Below are 20,399 nucleotides of genomic sequence, written 5' to 3'. Positions count from 1 at the left end.
CGTATTTACTGCTCAGTGAGGGTGTTTTATCCTTAATTTACAGATGAAGAAGTTGGGGTTAGAGAGGTGACATAACTTTCCCAGGGTCACACAGCCCCAGAGTGGCAAGGACAGGAGGACCCCAGCCTGGCGGCCACCCTGCACCACATACTCCTGCTCTGTTCCTAGTGGACTCCGGTGTGGGTGTTCCAGCCAGCTGCTCTCGGGGTGCTGTGTCTTCCTCCCCATGCGTTTGGGCTCTGACTGTGCTGTATGTCTTCATACGTTATGTAGACACAGAACAATGACTGTATATTGACTTATTTTAGCTTTCTATTATGGGAAATTGTAAACATACGAAGTAGTATATAGAATCTTACAAAAAAAACCCATGTGCAAGTGTGACCAGCTTTAGCAGTTTATGTTTGCCAATCCTGGTTCATCTCACTCTCCCCTCACACAAAGTGATTTTTTTCTGGAATATTTTTAAGCAAATGCTAGATGTGTAATTTCATCTTTAAACACTTAATATGTATTTCCAACTGATGACACGTTTTAATACACTAACCCCACCACAGTCCTATCTTTTTGAGGCTTCTTTTAACAGTATTTTCTGAAATTGTCCAGGTACCCACGGGTCAGGTGTGTGTTGTTACTGCTCACATACCTTCATTGTGGGAGCACACCACATGACCGTACTCCTTCCTCGGGTGGGCGTGTGGGATCATTCAGTTTTCCTTATTACAAACCATGATGCAGTGTGTCCACATGAGCACAGTGTGTGAAGGGCTTTTGTATTGGGTAACAGATTGTTGTACACTTAGTGGCTTAAAACCATCCATGTGAGTCATCTTACAGTTCAGTAGGTCAGCAGTCAGCATGGGTCTCACAGGTGTCGGCAGGGCTGCACTACTTCTCAAGGTTCTAGGGGATGGTTTGTGTCCTTGGTCATTCAATCTGGCAGAATATAATTCTTCGCAATTGTGGGATCAGGTCTCTATTCCCTTGCTGGCTGTCAGTTGTGGCTGTTCCCAGGTCCTACAGCCACCCATGTCCCTTGGCTTGTGGCCCCTTCTTTCATCTTCAAGGCCAGACACAGATGGCCAGTGCCTCTCCTCACATCTCTGCTGCCTCTTCCATTGCTGCATCTCTCTAATTCTGTTTTCTTCTACTTCCTAGGGCTCCTGTGATTGCCTTGGCCCACCAGGTAACCCAGGATAACCTCCTTATCTTAGGTTCTGTAACTAATCCCATCTGCCACATAATGTCACATTTTCACAGGTTCCACAGATGAGGGCATGGATGTCTCTGCAGCCCATAGTGTGATTGACCACAGCCTACACCACTAATAGCTTATAAATGTTTTTCTCTCACCTGACCAGGTGGTGGCGCAGTGGATAGAGCATCAGCCTAGGACTCAGAGGACCCTGATTCGAAACCCTGAGATCACTGCCTGGAGTGTGGGCTTATCCGGTTTGAGCATGGACTCACCAGCTTGAGTGTGGGGTCGCTGGCTTGAGTGTAGGATCTGACTTGAAGCCCAAGGTCGTTGGCTTGACTCCAAGGTTGCTGGCTTGAGCAAGGGGTCACTTGCTCTGCTGGAGTCCCCAGTCAAGGCACATATGAGAAGCAATCAATGAACAACTAAGGTGCTGCAATGAAAAATTGATGCTTCTCATCTCTTTCCCTTCCTATCTGTCCCTGTCTATCCCTCTCTCTGTCTCTCACTTAAAAAGAAAAAGTTTTTCTCCTTTGTCTTTTCACCTTTTAAAACGATACTTTTCAAACATAAAAGCTATGCAAATACATGTGTGATACATAAACACCCACACACACACCAAATGTGTCAGCCTTGTTTTTGTGGTTTTGTATCCTCTGTGCTTTTCACATCTAGGGCTTTAAACCATGTAGAATTAATTTTTTTCTTCTATGGTATCAAGAAGAGATCTAACTTAATTTTTTCCCCTGTACAGATAATCAGTTGTCCTCACCCTGTTTATGGAGATGCTTATTTCCTCATGAGTTGAAATGCCTGGTTACATATCAAAGTGACCATTACATAAGAGCTAATTTCTAGGTTCTCTTTTTGGTCTTTTTGCCAAGTTTACATCGTTCAGTTTCCCCTGTTGTTTTTCTCCACAGTGAATATGATATTTATGGATTCAAGACTGTCCCAGAGGATGACGAGGAAGAGAAATTGGTGGCCAAAGTCCGGGCATTGGACCTGAAGACTCTCTACCTCACAGAAAACCAGGAGGTTTCCACTGGGGTCAAGTGGGAAAACTATTTTGCGAGCACGATGAACCGGGAGATGATGTGCTCCCCAGAACTGAAGAACCTGATCCGGGCGGGCATTCCCCATGAGCACCGATCCAAGGTGTGGAAGTGGTGCGTGGACCTTCACACCAGGAAGTTCAAGGACAGCACTAAGCCCGGGTACTTCCAAACCCTACTTCAGAAGGCGCTGGAGAAGCAAAACCCAGCCTCCAAGCAGATCGAGCTAGACCTGCTGCGGACTCTGCCCAATAACAAACATTACTCCTGCCCCACGTCGGAAGGCATTCAGAAGTTACGCAACGTGCTGCTGGCCTTCTCCTGGCGGAACCCGGATATTGGCTACTGCCAGGGCCTGAACAGGTGGGTGCTTGCCCGCAGAATGCCCCTGTTTGCCACTAAGATCATCTGTAGGCACCAGGCACTGCCGGAGAGCTGCCTCCCCTCCTGCTTAGCCAGGAAAAGCCAATATTTTATTAATGGAATAAGGAGCTACAGTAAGCCAGTTTTAATTACGCAATCTCCCCTATTCTAAAATAAGAGAAACAAACGTGTTTTCAGAGAATGTTAAGAACACCAAAGTCTAGTGCTCGCTTTGGTAGCACATATACTTAAAAAAAAAGAATGCCAAAGTCCAATTGATCTGAGACAACTAGGTTCCTTTTCCTCATGGTTCTTATCACACTAGGGCTTTCATCAGAGTGTGACTTCATTCGTTTCTCATGCATGACGTGAAACCCGGTGGCCTTCCTGTGTACCCGGGGTCTTTGTGAGTCAAGAGGTTGCCTAGACAGTCCTCCAGCTGGTTGAAGCTTAGCCCTCGAAGAGCCTGAACTTGTTTTTGTTTGGACTCGAGTCTCTCCTTGTTTTCATAGAGGACTCTGAAAGTCTGTCCTCTTTTACTGACGCAGGCGACTCTGAGCTGAGCTGGGACAGGATGAGACCTCGGCAGGTACTGAGGTTTGCTGCCCGGGCAACGGCCCCGTCACTGGACTCCATGAGTGCTGTGGCACTTTTTGTGCCGCTCTGTTCCTTGTCTGTTTCTCTCACCACTGTCATTACAGTTGTCCATTTAGAGTCCTCTCTGTGTCATAAAAGTAGATGCCCCGGGTTATATGTGGACGAAATAAGAATGTAGACATTCTGTGTGTTCTTCGGGAATTCCCCTGTAAGTCAACTGCATGAGCTGACATTGTGGCTGCTCACAGGCCTTTTAGACCTCCAGATAAGGGCTGCCTATTTGCATCTGAGATGAACGTGCTGCAGGAAGAAAGGTGTAACTGTAATGTTACTTGTTAAGACATGAAAGCAAGTAGTTTCCTGGAAGTCATTGCCTCTGTGGGGGTGAGGAGAGGGTGGCATCTCTGTGTTTTGCATGAAAAGGCACCTGGGCTGCCTATCTACATCCTGTCCCCATTAGAGGAAAAGCCTGTAATAGAACACTGCCTGGTGAAGCCGTCTTGTTTTGTTAAACTCACCTTATATATTCAGTCTAAACATTTCTGGAAGCTGGAAACCTGTGAAATGCAAGGGGTCCCGGTGAGGACAGAGCATGCCTGTTTGGGGATACAGTAACCCCAGCTATCTGGGAGGGTCAGAGAATCAGTTCTTCTACACACGTGATGTCTCGGAATATTGAAGCTTTCTCTCCACACCTCCAATCCCCTGACCACCGCTCCTTCCCACTCATGCCTTCATCCACCTACCCCAGTTCTTTTATTTCTTCAGCCTTTTAATTTTAGATGAATTCATTATAATTTCATTTAAGGAAACAAAAAACAAAAACCGATTCTGAGAAGTGGCTTCGGGGGCTTTCCCGTGAGGGGTACACTGAAGCCTCATGTCACAGGCAGAGGTTCTGGACTGCAGACGTGGAGCGGGCACTTTCCGCTGCCGTATTCTTTCGTCCTGTGCCCTGAGTGCCGCTTGCTCAGAGCCACACCGGATGACTAAATAAGTAAACTCTTGAGTGGTGATGGCGTCAGTGGCTAGACCCAAGTCCCCATCGTGAATCTGTAATAGTTGATGTGTGTGGCTGTCCCCTACCCCACGTGCTGACCCTTAGGGTCGGGTCTGAAGCCCCCTTTTAAGCAGAATGGCATCGGGAACGTTTTTTCAAACCATCATGTGTTCTTCGCCTCTTCCATCAGCTCTGGGTTTTTTGTGCATAAAAGGATCAGTTGGAACTTCTTGAACAATAAACTCAAAGAATTAGCTGCATTAGCAAAAATCTCATAATGAAAATTTTTTTAAATGAGGCTGGTTGACAACTGGGAAACAATTTCATCATCTTTAAACAAAAACCAAATTAAGGGGGAGGAAGTGTGGCATTGCTTCTCAAACTTGAGGAAATGCCTTCCTTGTTGACATGTACTTACTGTCATTTTTTGGAGAACTAGACAGCCACGCCGTGAGAGAGAGTGGCACATGCCAGCACTCAGCCTGTTCCCTGCTTGCTTGTAGGTTGGCGGCAGTGGCGCTCCTGTACCTTGAACAAGAGGACGCTTTCTGGTGCCTGGTTACCATAGTGGAAGTCTTCATGCCTCGAGACTATTACACAAAGACTCTTTTAGGATCCCAGGTATTTCTTAATATATTGTGCTTCTGTCAGCAACTTGTAGAATTAGAGCAGAGAAGTGACTTGAACTGAACCTTGGTGGGGGAGGCTTCCTCTGCGTGGCTTCAGCCCTGACGACCCCTGAGTGAGGCGCACAGGCAGGGCCACGCTGGAGACGGGGCCGCTGTCCTGAGCAAGTGGGTATGGACCGGGCTTTCTGGCGCCTGGCCCAGCAGGTTGTTAGATCCCAGTGAGAACTAGACCAGCTAGCCCTGCAGACCTGCTCTGCATGGTGACAGGTCAGCACTCTTGGCCCAGGGCCTCGTATGCCTGGCAGGCTGAGCCATGGTCCAGGGCCCTTGGGACCGTGCCTGCTCAGCTTCTCCAGGAGGCAGAGGCCAGGGCATGAGTAGATGTGCTGTAGGTTCCTGGGGGAAACACCTGTGAAGGGCCCAGGGAAGGAAGGAAGTGTGGGTGGAATGATCTCAGACTACTGTGCAGTTCTAAGAAAGTTTTGGCCAGGCTGGCGAGGAGTCCTCAGCCAAGGCCACCTGTTGAAAGTGCAGGCATCTCCAGGGATGGGCTGTGTCCCTGCTGCTGCAGTGCTCGCTCTGGGTTGGGAGCTGCCGGCAGGGTGGCTGTGAGCGAATGCAGTGATAGACCCAGAGGGAAGTGCTGAGCCATCAGCTTGGTCACCTTCCCCAGCAGATCCGAGCAGCCAGTCCGTGTCCACCACACCTGCGGTGCGAGCCAGGGGACAGGATATGATGACATGGGCTGGGGAGCCCAGAATTCTGTCTTGCTGGAGACGGCCCCTGTGGTTGAGGGTGTCATCGTCATGACCCTGCTTCCTGCTGGCAGTGCTTGTCACGTCTCTCGCAGTCATGTCCTGCCTGAGAGCATGTCTGTCTCTCAACCACAGCTCTGCATTAGTCTCTGCTCTGCTGTGTCCTGTCCCCAAGTTTATGCCCTCCTCATACTCCCTACTCCACTCAGCGTCCCAAGGGCTGAGTTGACAGGCTGCCTCCCATGTCCTGAGTTGGCTAGGGGGTGAGGGGAGCGGGAAGTGTATTGAAAGCACTTCACCCTCTGCGTCAGGGCACTGCCTGTCAGTGGCTGTGTCTCCTAAGTGTCAGGTCCCCCACCAGTGGAGACCTTTGTGCTCTAACCTGGGGTCCTTTCTGTCTTTGCCTTGTGGCCACCTCCCCATCAGCTGTTTGGCTTCTCAGCTGTTGTCACCAGGATGGCCATCTCTCTGGTAAAGACCCCCTGTTGTAAATATCTGCATTGGCCTCTGAGTTTCACTTTCTAGTTGCATCTTTGCCATTGGTCAGGAGCTGGGCTGAGGGTCCCATGGCTGACCACAGCTAGGCCCTCCCTCCTGTGAGCTGTAGAGGTTGGCCACCTCACTTACCGTCCCTGTGCCTCAGTTTCCTCATCTGTAAGATGAGCATCATACTCCCTTCATAAGAGTGTTTGAGATTGAATTCTGATGATATATTAAAAGAGTTTAATGCTGCCCTGGCTGATTGGCTCAGCAGTAGAGTGTCAGCCCGGCGTGTGGAAGTCCCAGGTTCGATTCCTGGTCAGGCACACAGGAGAAGCGCCCATCTTCTTCATCCTTCCCTCTGTCCTTCCTCTCTCTCTCTTCCCCTCCCACAGCCAAGGCTCAATTGGAGCAAAGTTGGCCCGGGTTCTGAGGACGGCTCCATGGCCCCTGCCTCAGGCACTAGAATGGCTCTGGCTGCAATGGAACAATGCCCCAGATGGGCAGAGTATCGCCCCCTAGTGGGCATGCTGGGTGGGTCCTGGTCTGGCACATGTGGCAGTCTGTCTGACTGCCTCCCCGCTTCTAACTTTGGAAAAATACCCCCCCCCCCAAAAAAGAGTTAATGCTGAGAACATTCTCAGAACTCAATAAAATTATTATTAAATTGTTATTATAGGCAACAGAGGAAGGCCTGTTTTAAGGGTATATTTAAGATAAAATCTGCATCACATTGTCTCACAAATACACATGTAAACTCTAAGGAGATGTCTTCTCTTGACTATAAAAGTAAAGGTCTCAATAAAGAGAAGTTTCTTAAGATAGAAAGATATTAAGAAAGTGAGAAACACCTGTTACCCTACCAGCTATAGAATAGTAGTTAGCATTTTGATGTATTTCCCATTTTCTTTCTTTTTTTTTTAACCTGGGTTGGTTTCCATTATAGCCCAAGCATTCTCCTGTGTCATACATATTTTGTAATCATCCTGGTCAGTGGCTATGATATTCCTTCAGCATGTGCCTGTTATGTATTTGACCATTCTCCTATGATGGATATTTCACTACACTGCTCCTAAATGGGGGCAGCCTTGTGTGTGTGTGTGTGTGTGTGTGTGCGCGCGCGCGCGCTCTGCCCCCCCCCCCCCCTTCTGTGCTTACAAATCCCTGTCAAATGCCTGCTGCCAGGACCCAGTGCACATTACGCCCCCCTGCTGCAGCAGTTCAGACATTTCCCATCTGTTCTATCTGTTGACTGCACATGGTGGCCTGGGACCTTGCTAGGTGCTGAGGACACAGAGATGAATGATAGAGTCATTCCACATCCTCCTAAGCCCAGATTGGGAGGGGGATGAACAGAGGCCTGAGCAAGCAGTCCCTGGCCAGCTCTTACGCACCCAGCCCTCTGCCAAGCACCAGGCAGCTTTATGAGTGACACATCATCTGCCACCTGGCTGGGAGGAGAGACATGTGCATGTGTCCTCTCCCACTTCAAGGCCAGCTTGTAAGTCCCTTCCTGTAAGGCGTCCTTAGCCCTGACCCTCCAGGCAGAATGAATCATGTGGCCATCACTTGGTCCTGAGGTCAACTGTCCTTCTACCTTGCCAACCTAACATAACAGCCCCCCTCTTTTTTTTTTTTTTAGTGAGAGAAGGAGAGGGACAGGCAGACAAGAAGGGAGAGAGATGAGAAGCATCAACTCATAGTTGTGGCACTTTAGTTGTTCATTGATTGCTTTCTCATGTGTGTCTTGAATGGCAGTCTCCAGCCAAACCAGTGGCCCCTTGCTCAAACCAGCGACCTTGGGCTTCAAGCCAGCAACTTTGGGTCACGTCTAGGATCCCGCACTCAAGCCGGCAACCTCGGGGTTTTGATCCTGAGTCCTCAGCGTCCCAGATTGACACTCTATCCACTGCGCCATTGCCTGGTTGGGTGCTTACATCCCCTTAAAGGCAGCTGCTGGTCCCTATCACCTGTCATCACCAGTACTGGCCAGTGCCAGGCATGAAGCAGTGCAGATATGTCATTGTTATTTGAATGTCGAGGGACAGAATAACACCAGCAGATAAGAGGCACCATCACTATGCCTGGCCTGTGGTGGCGCAGTAGATAGAGTATCTACCTGGAACACTGAGGTCACTGGTTCAAAACCCTGGGCTTGCTTGGTCAAGGCACAAACGACAAGCAATCAATGAACAACGAAAGTGAAACAACTTTGAGGTGATGCTTCTTGTTTCTCCCCCTCTCTCTCTCTCCTCCCTCTGTAAAATCAATCAATAATTTATTTTTTTATTTTTTTCGAAGTTAGAAGTGGGGAGTCACTCAAACAGACTCCCATATGCACCTGACCAAGATCCAATGCTCTGCCCATCTGGGGCATTGCTCTGCTGCAATTGGAGCCATTCTAGTGCCTGAGACAGAGGCCATGGAGCCATCCTCAGTGCCCAGGCCAACTTTGCTCCAATGGAGCCTTGGCTGCGGGAGGGGAAGAGAGAGACAGAGAGGAGGAGAGGAGGAGGGATGGAGAAGCAGATGGGCACTTCTCCTGTATGCCCTGGCCGGGAATCGAACCTGGGACTCCTGCACGCCAGGCCAACACTCTACCGCTGAGCCAACTGGCCAGGACCAATCAATGAAATATTTTTTTAAAAAGAGGCACTATCGCCTGACCAGGAGGTGGCACAGTGGATAGAGCGTCAGACTGGGATGTGGAAGGACCCAGGTTCGAGACCCCGAGGTCTCCAGCTTGAGCGCGGGCTCATCTGGCTTGAGCAAAAAGCTCACCAGCTTGGACCCAGGGTCGCTGGCTCCAGCAAGGGGTTACTTGGTCTGCTGAAGGCCCGTGGTCAAGGCACATATGAGAAAGCAATCAATGAACAACTAAGAAGTTGCAACGTGCAATGAAAAACTAATGATTGATGCTTCTCATCTCTCCGTTCCTGTCTGTCTATCCCTCTCTCTGACTCTCTCTGTCTCTGGGAAAAAAAAAAAAGCACTATCACTAGCCGGCCTTCCAGGGGGACTGGCCACATAGCTAGTAAGTGGAAGACTGAGATTCAAACCCTGACTCTGGAGCCCTTGCTGCCTTTACCGCCCTGTTGGGTGGACATGGTGATGTCCCATTTGCTCTTTGGCAGTTAGTCTGCAGTCCTTTGAAGCAGCATCCCCTGTACTCACACAGGGATTGGCAAGACTGACTGTTCTGCTGGCTCCTGCAGCGTCTGCTGTCATAGGGCATATTGGGTACAGGAGTGGTCTTCAGGCCATTGCCCACCCCCTTGCCTTGGCCTGTGGAAAGGGTGACAGGCCACAGGCACTCAGTGGCACCTGCAATCCGCCCAGGGCCGAGCCCTGGCGGTCCAAGTGTGCACTTGGACCATTGTCCATGCCCTGGGCCTCAGATTGCCTGCTCAGTGCTGTGGTGGACCCATGTCTCTGCCCTCTGTTCTCTATGTAGGTGGACCAGCGGGTGTTCAGAGACCTCATGAATGAGAAGCTGCCGCGACTACACACCCACTTTGAACAGTACAAAGTGGACTACACCCTCATTACGTTCAACTGGTTTCTGGTGGTGTTTGTGGACAGTGTTGTCAGTGACATCCTCTTCAAAATATGGGACTCTTTCCTGTATGAGGGACCAAAGGTGGGTCTGCTCTCTGAGTGACTGTGTGGGCAGCGTCAGTAGTGGCAGAGTGGCTGGCTCACCTGGGACATGTGAGGGGCACCCTGGGCCAGAGCCTTCTCAGCACGGTGTGCCAGTGGAGGGGGGCTGGGGTCACAGGAAATAGCATTCATTTGCTTGTTTGTCTGAAACATTTAGCGCCCTTGTCCTATACATGGGGACTCTGATGGTTTTCAGGCTGAGACTCACCGTGTCAAACTGACAGTGGTGTTGTCTCCATTATGTGAATGAGAAGGTTGAGGCCAAGAGATAAGTATGCAGATTATCAGGGGCAAACTCAGGGGGTCTACTGTAGACCCTTATGGCCACAAGCCCCCCACCCAGTCTGTTGTGTTTTTTGTAACCTTTGTGTGTGTGTGTGTGTGTGTGTGTGTGTGTGTCACAGAGACAGAGAGAGACAAAGAGAGGGACAAATAGGGACAGACAGACAGGAAGGGAGAGAGATGAGAAATATCAATTCTTTGTTGCAGCACCTTAGTTGTTTTTTTATTACTTTCTCATATGTGCCTTGACCAGGGGGCTACAGCAGACTGAGTGACCCCTTGCTCAAGCCAGCGACTTTGGGCTCAAGCTGGTGAGCCTTGCTCAAACCAGATGAGCCTACGCTCAAGCTGATGACCTTGGGGTTTCGAACCTGGGTCCTCCACGTCCCAGTCCGATGCTCTTATCCACTGCGCCACTGCCTAGTCAGGCTATAACTTTTTTTTTTTCAGTGAGAGGAGGGGAGGCAGAGACAGACTCCCATATGCACCCTGATCAGGATACACCCAACAAGCCCACTAGGGGGCAATGCTCTGCTCATCTGGGGCATTGCTTTGCTGCTCAGCAACTGAGTTCTTCTTAGCGCCTGAGGCGGAGGCCATGGAGCCATCCTCAGCGCCTAGGGCCAATTTGCTCCAATTGAGCCATGGCTGCAGGAATTGGGGGGGGGGGGAGTGAGAGGGAGGAGGGGTGGAGAAGCATATGGATGCTTCTCCTGTGTGCCCTGAACAGAAATTGAACCCAGGACATCTACATACCGGGCCAATGCTCTACCACCGAGCCAACTGGCCAGGGCCATAACTTTTTATAAATTTTTAAAATTGGTTTTAGAGAGATAAAGAGGAAAAAAACATTGATTTGTTGTTTCACTTATTTATGCCTTCACTGGTTGTTTCTTGTACATGTCCTGACCCAGGATTGAACCCACAACCTTGGTGTATCAGGATGACACTTTATCTGAGCCACCTAGCTAGGGCCCAGTCTATTGTATGTTTTTAAAAATCAGTTTTTAAGTTAGTAAATGATGAACTCAAGTCATAACTCATAGTTTGTAGTAGAAAGGAGATCTTATAACTAAAGGAATGTGGTAGGGAGGAGATCTCTCCACCCCCAGTCTTCTAGTCTCTCTTCTTGATTTATTACATATCCTTCTCAAGATATTTTATGTATATTTAAAATATAGGGTTTTTTTTAACTTAATATATCTTGGAGATAGTTCCATATCAGGCCATATAGATCAGGCTCTTTTTTTTTTTCTTTAACTCTGCACAATATTTCCTTGTACAGATGACCTAGAAATATGTGTAACTGTCCTTTATGATGTCTTTCCACACATCTGTGGGCTTAGTCCTGGAAGTGGAAGTACTGGGTCAAGGGTAAACCTGTCTGTAGTTTTCATAGGTAATGCCAAATTGCCCTTCAAAGTGCCTTACTGATTTGTAGTCCCACCAGCAAGGTGTGTGTATCCTCCTGACACTCTATCCTACAGGACTTGAGTCTGTCACCATGAAAAAGAATTCTCAACCAGGATCTCTACAGTGTTTGCGATTATGGCCATTGCTAGGAATGTCAACAGAAAGATAGCATATTTAAATGCTGCAAATACTGCTTTCTAGATAAGCGGAAGTGCAGGTTGGACAGGCCAGCCAAGGCATTGGGTGTGGGCAGTTAAGACTCCAATCCTGCCTGACCAGGCAGTAACGCAGTGGAAAGAGCATTGGACTGGGACGTGGAGGACCCAAGTTCGAGACCCCGTGGCCGCCAGCTTGAGCGCAGGCTCATCTGTTTTGAGCAAGGCTCACCAGCTTGAACCCAAGGTCGCTGGCTCGAGCAAGGAGTTACTCGTTCTGCTGTAGCCCCCGGTCAAGGCACATATGAGAAGACAATCAATGAACAACTAAGGTGCCTCAGTGAAAAATTGATGCTTCTCATCTCTCTCCCTTTCTGTCTGTCTGTCCTTATCTGTCCTTCTGTCTGATTCTCTCTCTCTCTCTCTCTCTCTCTCTCTCTCTCACACACACACACACACACACACACACACACACACATACACACACACACACATTCTCTTTTACTGTTTTCAAAAGTCAGACCCTAGTTTCACTAGTTGAAATAAAACTGCATGGAGGTGTTGAGCTTTCTAAGAGTTTCAGAATCAACCCTGGTTTTGATTTTATTTAAAAATGATTTCCAGTTCTTTATACCTTTTTAACTATAAGTGTTAGTTGAATATGGAAAGATTCCACAAAGGTTCTGCTCCCCAAGGACATTTGGTTTGGGCTGGAGAGTTGTTGCAAACCATCAGTGACTATTTTTCTGTAAAGAGGGCCCTGCCCCCACCATTGGGGATATACCTCAGTTGCATGGCTGCCCCAGGTCCTGGGATGCCTGTCCACCCCGGATAGGCATCTCGGCATACAGAGCCCCTGTCCTTTCCACAGGTCATCTTCCGTTTTGCCCTGGCACTTTTCAAATATAAGGAAGAGGAGATCCTGAAACTGCAAGATTCAATGTCCATATTCAAGTATCTTCGATACTTCACTCGCACAATTCTTGATGCTAGGTGAGTACTTAGGAGAATTTCTAGACGTCCATGGCAGTGGGGACCCTGACCTCTGCTCCCCTGAGAATGCCCTGTCCTTGCCATCTCAGACTCAGTCCTCCCCAGGTTGGCAGAGGAAAGATGGTTTTATCCTCTATCCATCAAACCTTAAGTCCCAGCAACAGGTGGATTTGTGTAGAAGGCATTGACTGAGTGTTGACAATGGGACAGACCCTCTTCCTGGCATCAAGGGTGACATGACAGCCTTGTCCTTGCAGAACTTGTGGGAGCAGGGGGTGCTCAGTGCTGTGATGGAGGAAGCCAGACCAGGGCCAGGCATGTACAGAGTGACCTGGGCTGGAAAGTGGCAGCTCAGTAGCCCGCACAGATGTGGAAACTGCGTGGGGAACTGTGACACGGTTTGGCCAGGCTGGAGTCCGTGTGTCAGGGATTACGGTTGGGCCAGAGCAGTGCAGGGCTGTTACAGCCTTTGTAGACTCTGCCCGGGACCTTGTGCTTCTCCCTAAGAATGTTTGTGTCACTTCAGGGTAGACAGGTGAGGGACCTGTCAGGTTGGAGCGCGACTGGCTGATCTGGGAGACCAGGGGGTCCCAGTGAGAGGTGGTGGCCTGGAGTGAGGTGCCCCAGACGTGGGAAAGGAGGGGCAGATCAAAGAGAGTGGAAGACCCCTGGCGCTCTGGCCCGGGCAGGTCAGTGTTCGGGAATTGTTTTACCCTCCCTCACCACACAGTTGTTGCCTGTGTGGGCCCCCTTTTGTTCGTATGTCCCCTGAACCACAGCTGGTGGCTGTTCTGGCCCTGGCAGCTGATGGCCCTGCTCCCTAGCTATGTTCTGTGGACCTGCTGCTGAAAACGACATCTCTCTCTGAACCACTGAGGACATGTCAACATCCACCAATTTTAGCATCTCTTATTTGGGAAGTAGGTTTTGTGTTTGTGTTTATTTTTGTTTTTGTTTTTAGAAGAGGTGTGGGTTGGGGGGATAAATATGGATTTCTTGTTCCACTTATATATATATGCATTCACTGGTTGATTCTGGTAAATGTTTGCCTGTGAAAGGTTGATTCTGTGTCCTGGGGGGACCTCGAGACTGTTAGTTTCACATGGTGTCAGGATTACAGGATGGCATTCGATGAACTTCACTGCAACAGCTTATGGGTGTGGACAGCATTTTGGTTCCAAAGACCCACCTGCTTGGCCCAGACAGCCTTGTGCAGATCACTGATACTCTAGGGCAGTGGTCCCCACCCCCCGGGCCGCGGACTAGTACCGGTCCGCAGAGAAAGAATAAATAACTTACGTTATTTCCATTTTATTTATATTTAAGTCTGAACAATGTTTTATTTTTTTAAAATGACCAGATTCCCTCTGTTACATTCGTCTAAGACTCACTCTTGACACTTGTCTCAGTCACGTGATACATTTATCCGTCCCACCCTAAAGGCCGGTCCATGAAAATATTTTAAGATATTAAACCGGCCCGTGGCCCAAAAAAGGTTGGGGACCACTGCTCTAGGGCAGAGGATGAGGACAGAGCCTGCCCACCCACCCACCTGCTGGCCAGCCTCTCTGCGGAAACCACAGGCGGCAAACCTGTGCCCGCAGCACCATCTTGTGGGGAGCTCGGGGTGCGGCGGCTTTTCTACCAGTTCACTTCAGGAGAAGACAGGTTCTGTCGCACAGTTTTTAGTTCTACAAAACATATGGCGGGCCTGACCAGGCGGTGGTGCAGTGTATAGAGCGTTGGACTGGGATGTGGAGGACCCAAGTTCAAGACCCGGAGGTCGCCAGCTTGAGCACTGGCATATCTGGTTTGAACAAGGCTCACCAGCTTAAGCCCAAGGTCGCTGGCTCGAGCAAGGGATCACTCGGTCTGCTGTAGCCCCCCCGGTCAAGGCACATATGAGAAAGCAATCAGTGAACAACTAAGGAGCAGCAACGAAGAATTGATATTTCTCATCTCTCCCTTTCTGTCTGTCTTTCCCTATCTGTCCCTCTCTCTGACTCTCTCTGTCTCTGCCACACACACACACAAAAAAAAGAAAGAAAAAATTAAAAAATAAAAATTAAAAAAAAAAAACACATATGGTGGGAATTCTACATCAGAAGTGTCCAGAGGATGCTGGGTTAAACCAAATCAACTTGTGTCTGAATCAGGATTTCTGGAGCCTTCTAACTTAGCACCCAGGGCACTTTCTCGTCTTTGGACTGGACCCTCCAGGCAGAGGCAGAGGTGTGTGACTTCCTGCTGTGTCTTGGGCAAACCAGGTCCTTGTTGTCCAGTTGCCCTGGAAGCAGGAGTAAGTGGCTTGTTTTCAACAGAGACTTAGGAGGTGTTGGGGACTTTTCTGTTTTATCACATCCTTTCTTGGGCCTTGTATGTGTATCAGGGGCCTTTGATCTCTGCAGAATGGGGGGAAGGGCGAAGGAGCTCCCTTACTGTTGGAAGATCCGGTTTCTGTTGTGGCCCCCAGAGACTCCGTGTCTGGTTAGTGCTGGGAATTCCCAGCAGACCTCGGGGCTTGTTTATATCTGTTTTCACTAAACCGCTGGCCAGTGGTTAGGGGCAGGTTACCATGGTTTTAATATGTCTCTTGTAGATTGGTGCCTTGACCTGTGACACCCATTAAGTGCACATTCTCCATAGACTGTCTTGATGCTTGTCACCCTGGTGAAGGGTCTGACAGCTGTCACCGGGTTTGCTCAGGCACCCATTGGACCCTTCCAGACAGTCCTGAGCCAGTCCTGCTGCTGGTTCCAAGGACTGGACTCAGGTGTTACCACTGAGCAAGTGCCAGTGCTGTCCTAGTGCCCTTGGGTAGCAAGTGTGGTGATCCCACACCCCCGTTTTACCTCAGCATACACATGAGGAATTGACCACAAAGGGGAGTGACACCGTGAGTGTGGGGAGAAGCAGCTGTCTGATCCAGCCATTGTTCAGGGGCTGCCCCTGTAGCCGCTGCATAAGGAGGACTGGCCTCTGGGTGCCTCATCTACGTCAGGGCCTATGGTGTTTGGATCCACTCCCTGCATCCCCAGGTCTCCATGTATGAGCATCCCCTGAGCCCTGCTGACGCTCTGCCCTGTGTCCCACCAGGAAGCTGATCGGTATCTCCTTTGGGGACCTGAACCCATTCCCCCTGCGCCAGATCCGCAACCGGCGCACCTACCACTTGGAGAAGGTGCGGCTGGAGCTGACGGAGCTGGAGGCCATCCGAGAGGACTTCCTGCGTGAACGGGACACCAGTCCTGACAAAGGCGAGCTGGTCAGTGACGAGGAGGAGGACACCTGAGTGGCCCCCGCCCTGGGATGCTGCTCTTCTTGCCTTCACAACCAAAGTGTGCCAGAGGGTGAGCTGCAAGACAGCTCTGTTGAAACCCAGAATGTAACGCCTTGGTCTCTGGAAATCTGCTGGGCAGCTGTCCAGAGCCACACTGCAGTCTCTCATTTCCCCTCGGCCGGGGTCTCATCTGTTTACAGCCATCTGTCCACCGTGCATTTGGTCCCACGTGTCTCGTCACACGTTCCAGCTGATGGGTGCATGGCCCGGTCCTCCAGTCAGCTGCTCTCCAGGCCTGTTTACAGCGCTGGTCAGCTGTGTTGGGGTCTGTGCCCTTAGAAAGCCTCCGTGGGCTGCAGGTTGCCTCGGGTGTTGCAGCTCCTGTACACAGTGGGAATGGTCACACTGTGGAGAACGCCCGTATGCTCACGGACTCGTAGGCCACAGCGTGGCTGCCTCAGAGGCATAAGGTCAGTGTGGAAAAAGTGGCTTCCTTAGAAAATCAAACACATCCTGTGTTCTGAACAGCCCCTAGAAATTGCACAAACCTGCTGGTGGCTTCATGCTGCTAGCGGTGCCTTATTTCTGGAATACTTGTGCCCTTTCAACCTTCCAAGTGTGGCTCCTGAGCTGCTTGGGGCGGGGGGGCAAGCACCGTACTCACTCCTCACCGGCCCCTGCTGGCAGGTCGGAGCAGCACCACGAGTTCCTACAGGAGGCTGGCTGTTCATTTGAGCGATGACTTAGGATCATTTTCCACATACAGGTGGGCTGAGATTCCAGGGAAATGGGCTCATCGTCTTGCAATACAGGCCCATCCCTGGGCAGCCTTGCTCAAGGGGGTGCAGGAAGCTCTTCTGGGGGTTTTGTAAGGTAAGGGTGCCCCTGCTGAGTGAACACTGGGCAGCCAAAAACTGTAGCTTCCTTGGGAACAGTCAGCACGTCTGGTCTGCCTGATGGGGCCACCAGTGCCGGCGCTGGGACGTGCTCTTGCTTGGGGCCAGAACCTTGGTGTGCCCTCCCCACTGCGGCCCAGAGGCCCCCATCCTGTCCTGGGCCACACTGTGGGGTTGCACAGCCTTCAGCGTGTCAGGCTGTTCTGGAATTCTGGAGACCCTAAGCGCCACCTTTTTGAAGCCTGGGAATGAGGGTTTGCACAAGGAAGGTGGTTCTGCTTAATCCCTCTGTGGACCATCCCTGCTGTGCAGATGTGAGAGAATGCTTTCTGGCACGTCATTATTCAAATGGGAAAGAAGCTGTTTTAAATGGAATTTTTCACACTACCCAGAAGAAACTAGAAGTAACGTTAGTCGCTATCCACTAAACACACTCAGACTGAGAGTTGAATGGCTGTAATTTGAAGGTGTGCTTTTTTCATAAGTATGGTTTTTGTCTGTGACAGTCGGCCTCCCAGCAGCCATTGTGGTTTACCAGACTGAGCTCAGCCTCTGTCTTGGCTTAAACTGGTTCATTAGATTTTCCACTGTGTAAAGAGAACTGGTCTCTATATTTAGACAAAAGCCTTTGTCTCTTTTCAGGTATCAGAAATGTGTTTTTCATTGTTTTGGTCTCTGGGAGCAGGTGCTTGAGGCCCAGCTTCTCCAGGAAGTCGCCTTGCAAGTCAGGTCCTGAGAGGAGGCTGGGATAGCAGCCTCGCTGCCCTCTGAAGCCCTTGCCTCCTCCCAGGACCAGGGGCCGCTGGAGAGCCCGGCTCCCCCGCTCGCAGTGCTGTTGGCCTGGGGGTGCAGTGGGAACGAGGGGGCTCCCTGGGTCAGTCACTGACTTCATCGTCTAAATTCATTCTCTCCCGGAACTACCTGTCCTGGGGTGAAAACACCGCCTTTAGGAATAAGCTTGTTTTGTCCATTTTGCCCTGAAGAGGCACATCTTAAAAGCACCTGAATGGAGCCTCGTGCCTGCAGGTGGCTGGAGCCGATATTTCAGCCCTTCCCCAAGCACAGTGGTGTGTCATCCTCAGAGGCCGGACAGTGGACATGAGAACAAAGCTGGTGGAGAAAAGGGCCGGAGCTTCTTGGAAGGTCTTCTCTGTGGGCATGCTGGCCTGATTCCAGACTGGGAACCCAGTGGCTGAATCCTTCCTCCACAGCTGTAGGGTCCAGTCCCACTATTTTGAGCCAACACTTTCTTCTGGTGCCACTTGGAAAGACTTGTTCGACACCCAGGCTGGGCAGCCTCAGGCTGGCCTGCCCAGATGCACCTGCCGTGCCGGGGAGCCCGCCTCACACTGTTGGGAAGGCCTGCTTTACATTGTGGGCTTCTGTATTCTAGGGGTTGAACATCTGTTAATACTTTTATATATTTCACTACAGTTTATATTTTTATAACCTATTTTTTATCAAGGTTTTTTAAGACCTCATCTATTTTATATAACACGTTCCTCTGTGTGCACGACTTCCTTGTGTGTATTTATGCAAACCTGAACCTCCTGCGTTGCTCTCCACTCTGGGCCACCTTTGACCTCCAGCCTCAACCATCATGGACCTTCACTTACGCACGGCCCCCTTCTCACCCAAGGTAGCGTCCAGCGCTGCTTGTAGCCATGCTGACAATTGTCCTACAGCAGGCTAGACTATGGTTGATGGGGGCGATTCTGGTTTCAACTACATTATATCGATATAAGAAGTATTCTAGGCAAATAGCCATTTCATTAAACAAAATGTTTGTATTGCACAATTCCCTGCCCCTTGTGTGTGGGCAGCTGGGCCTGCAGGGGGCATCCTTGCAGGGGGAGGCTGGGTGCTGATGCTGGAGGACTCAGAGGCACTGCCAGCTGACTCTTGCCTTTTATGTCACAGCAGCTCCCATACTTATCTTCAAGTTCAACTTTGGAATTGTCACATTAAAAGGTAAAATAAACTAATTTGTATAACATTCTTTTTTTTTTCAGAGACAGAGTTTAGAGAGAGGGATAGATAGGGACAGACAGACAAGAATGGAGAGAGATGAGAAGCATCAATCATCAGTTTTTCATTGCGACACCTTAGTTGTTCATTGATTGCTTTCTCATATGTGCCTTGACTGTGGGCCTTCAGCAGACTGAGTAACCCCTTGCTTGAGCCAGCGACCTTGGGTTCAAGCTGGTGAGCTTTTTTTTTTTTTTGCTCAAACCAGATGAGCTCATGCTCAAGCTGGCGACCTCGGGATCTCGAACCTGGGTCTTCCACATCCCAGTCTGACACTCTATCCACTGTGCCACCGCCTGGTCAAGCTGAATAACATTCTGACATGAAATACAGTTATGGTCACTTGTAAGGGACTCAGCCCCAAGGGTGGGGAGGGGAGCAGGGCCATGAGGGCCTTTCTAACATGCCAGGTGGGTATTTCTGGGTCCCTCCCCTGAGTTCTCTGGGGTGGATAAGACAGGATGCCTTTGTCAGCAGTGGCAGCCCTGGGCGGCCCTAAAAGCTGCAGATGAAGGCTGGAGCCATGGGCAGGGGACTCTGCAGGGGCCTGGGCCTCAACCAGGAGCCAGAAGATTAAGCAGCCCCCAGCCATGAGTGGTAGGCACCCCTCCTCCCATCAGCTGTGACATGCTGCCTGAGTCTTGGGATTACGGCTCAGGTCCAGGTGCCACTCTGGATATCACCCCCCACCCACCCAGCCCTGGCCAGTGGCTCAGTGGATAGAGCATCAGCCTGGTGTATGGATGTCCTGGGTTTGATTCCCAATCAGCACACACAGGAGGGATGACCATCTGCTTCCCCCCTCCATTTCTCTTTCTCTCCTTCTTCCCCTCCCATAGCTAGTGGCTCAATTGGTTTGAGCATGGTCCAGGGCACTGAGGATAGCACCATTAAAGCGCATTGGCTTCAGGCACTAAAAATAGCTCAATACTTGAGCATCAGCCCAAGAAGGGGGTTGTTGGGTGGATCCCGGTTGGGGCACATGTGGGAGTCTGCCTCACTATATTCCCTCTTCTCACTTAAAAAAAATAAGAAAAAAAATTTTTAAATAAAACAAAAAATATGAGAATGATTAAGACCAAATGTCCAGGCCCTGGCCAGTTAGCTCAGTCGGTTAGTGCATTGTCCAGAAACACCAAGGTTGTGGGTTCAATCCCAGGTTAGAGCACATGCGGGAAACAACCACTGAATGCACAACTAAGTGGAACAATAAAGGATTGCTTCCCTCTCCCCCCCCTTCTCTCTCTCTCTCTCAAAGTTAAGAGCAAATGTCCTTCCATGGTGTAGGGGAGGTCCTCCAGGGAGGATTCCCAGATAGTCTGAACAGGCAAGGACGCAGTGAGCCCATCCCCTCCTGGAAAAGGATGCAAAACGGCCGGTGGTTCCTGAGATGACCCAGCACACGGCAGTGGCAGAGCTGGGGCTGAGACTACCCTAGGCTTGTTTGTGGGTTGAGAGCCCCAAAGCAGAGGCCCTGCCGCCTGTCATGAGGGGCCATGGACAGTGGACAGCCATGGAAGTCAGTACTCAGAGCAGATCCCCAGGGCCTCCGTGGGCCATCCAGGCATCTGCAAACACACAGGAAGCAAGCCTGGGCAGGAGTAGTGATACAGAT

General features: G+C 50.2%; 1 protein-coding gene across 2 annotated transcripts in view; it reads left to right on the top strand.

Moving 5' to 3' along the window:
• The window catches only part of TBC1D2B (TBC1 domain family member 2B), a 76,702-nt gene extending 57,950 nt beyond the window's left edge, over positions 1-18,752 (top strand). Inside the window, exons 9-14 of one of the 2 annotated variants that reach the window (XM_066354791.1) lie at positions 2,122-2,616; positions 4,717-4,834; positions 9,532-9,717; positions 12,459-12,580; positions 15,677-15,837; positions 18,677-18,752. In XM_066354791.1, the coding sequence (XP_066210888.1) occupies positions 2,122-2,616; positions 4,717-4,834; positions 9,532-9,717; positions 12,459-12,580; positions 15,677-15,837; positions 18,677-18,741 (1,147 nt within the window). In that variant the 3' untranslated portion in view covers positions 18,742-18,752. Of the gene's footprint in view, positions 1-2,121; positions 2,617-4,716; positions 4,835-9,531; positions 9,718-12,458; positions 12,581-15,676 lie in introns of both variants that reach the window. The other variant, XM_066354790.1, reaches the window with a different exon arrangement.
• The last annotated feature ends 1,647 nt before the right edge of the window (positions 18,753-20,399 follow it).

Source organism: Saccopteryx leptura, chromosome 13 (assembly GCF_036850995.1).
Source record: "Saccopteryx leptura isolate mSacLep1 chromosome 13, mSacLep1_pri_phased_curated, whole genome shotgun sequence".
Taxonomy (NCBI): Eukaryota; Metazoa; Chordata; class Mammalia; order Chiroptera; family Emballonuridae; genus Saccopteryx; species Saccopteryx leptura.
This window is presented reverse-complemented; position numbering and strand designations above follow the sequence as displayed.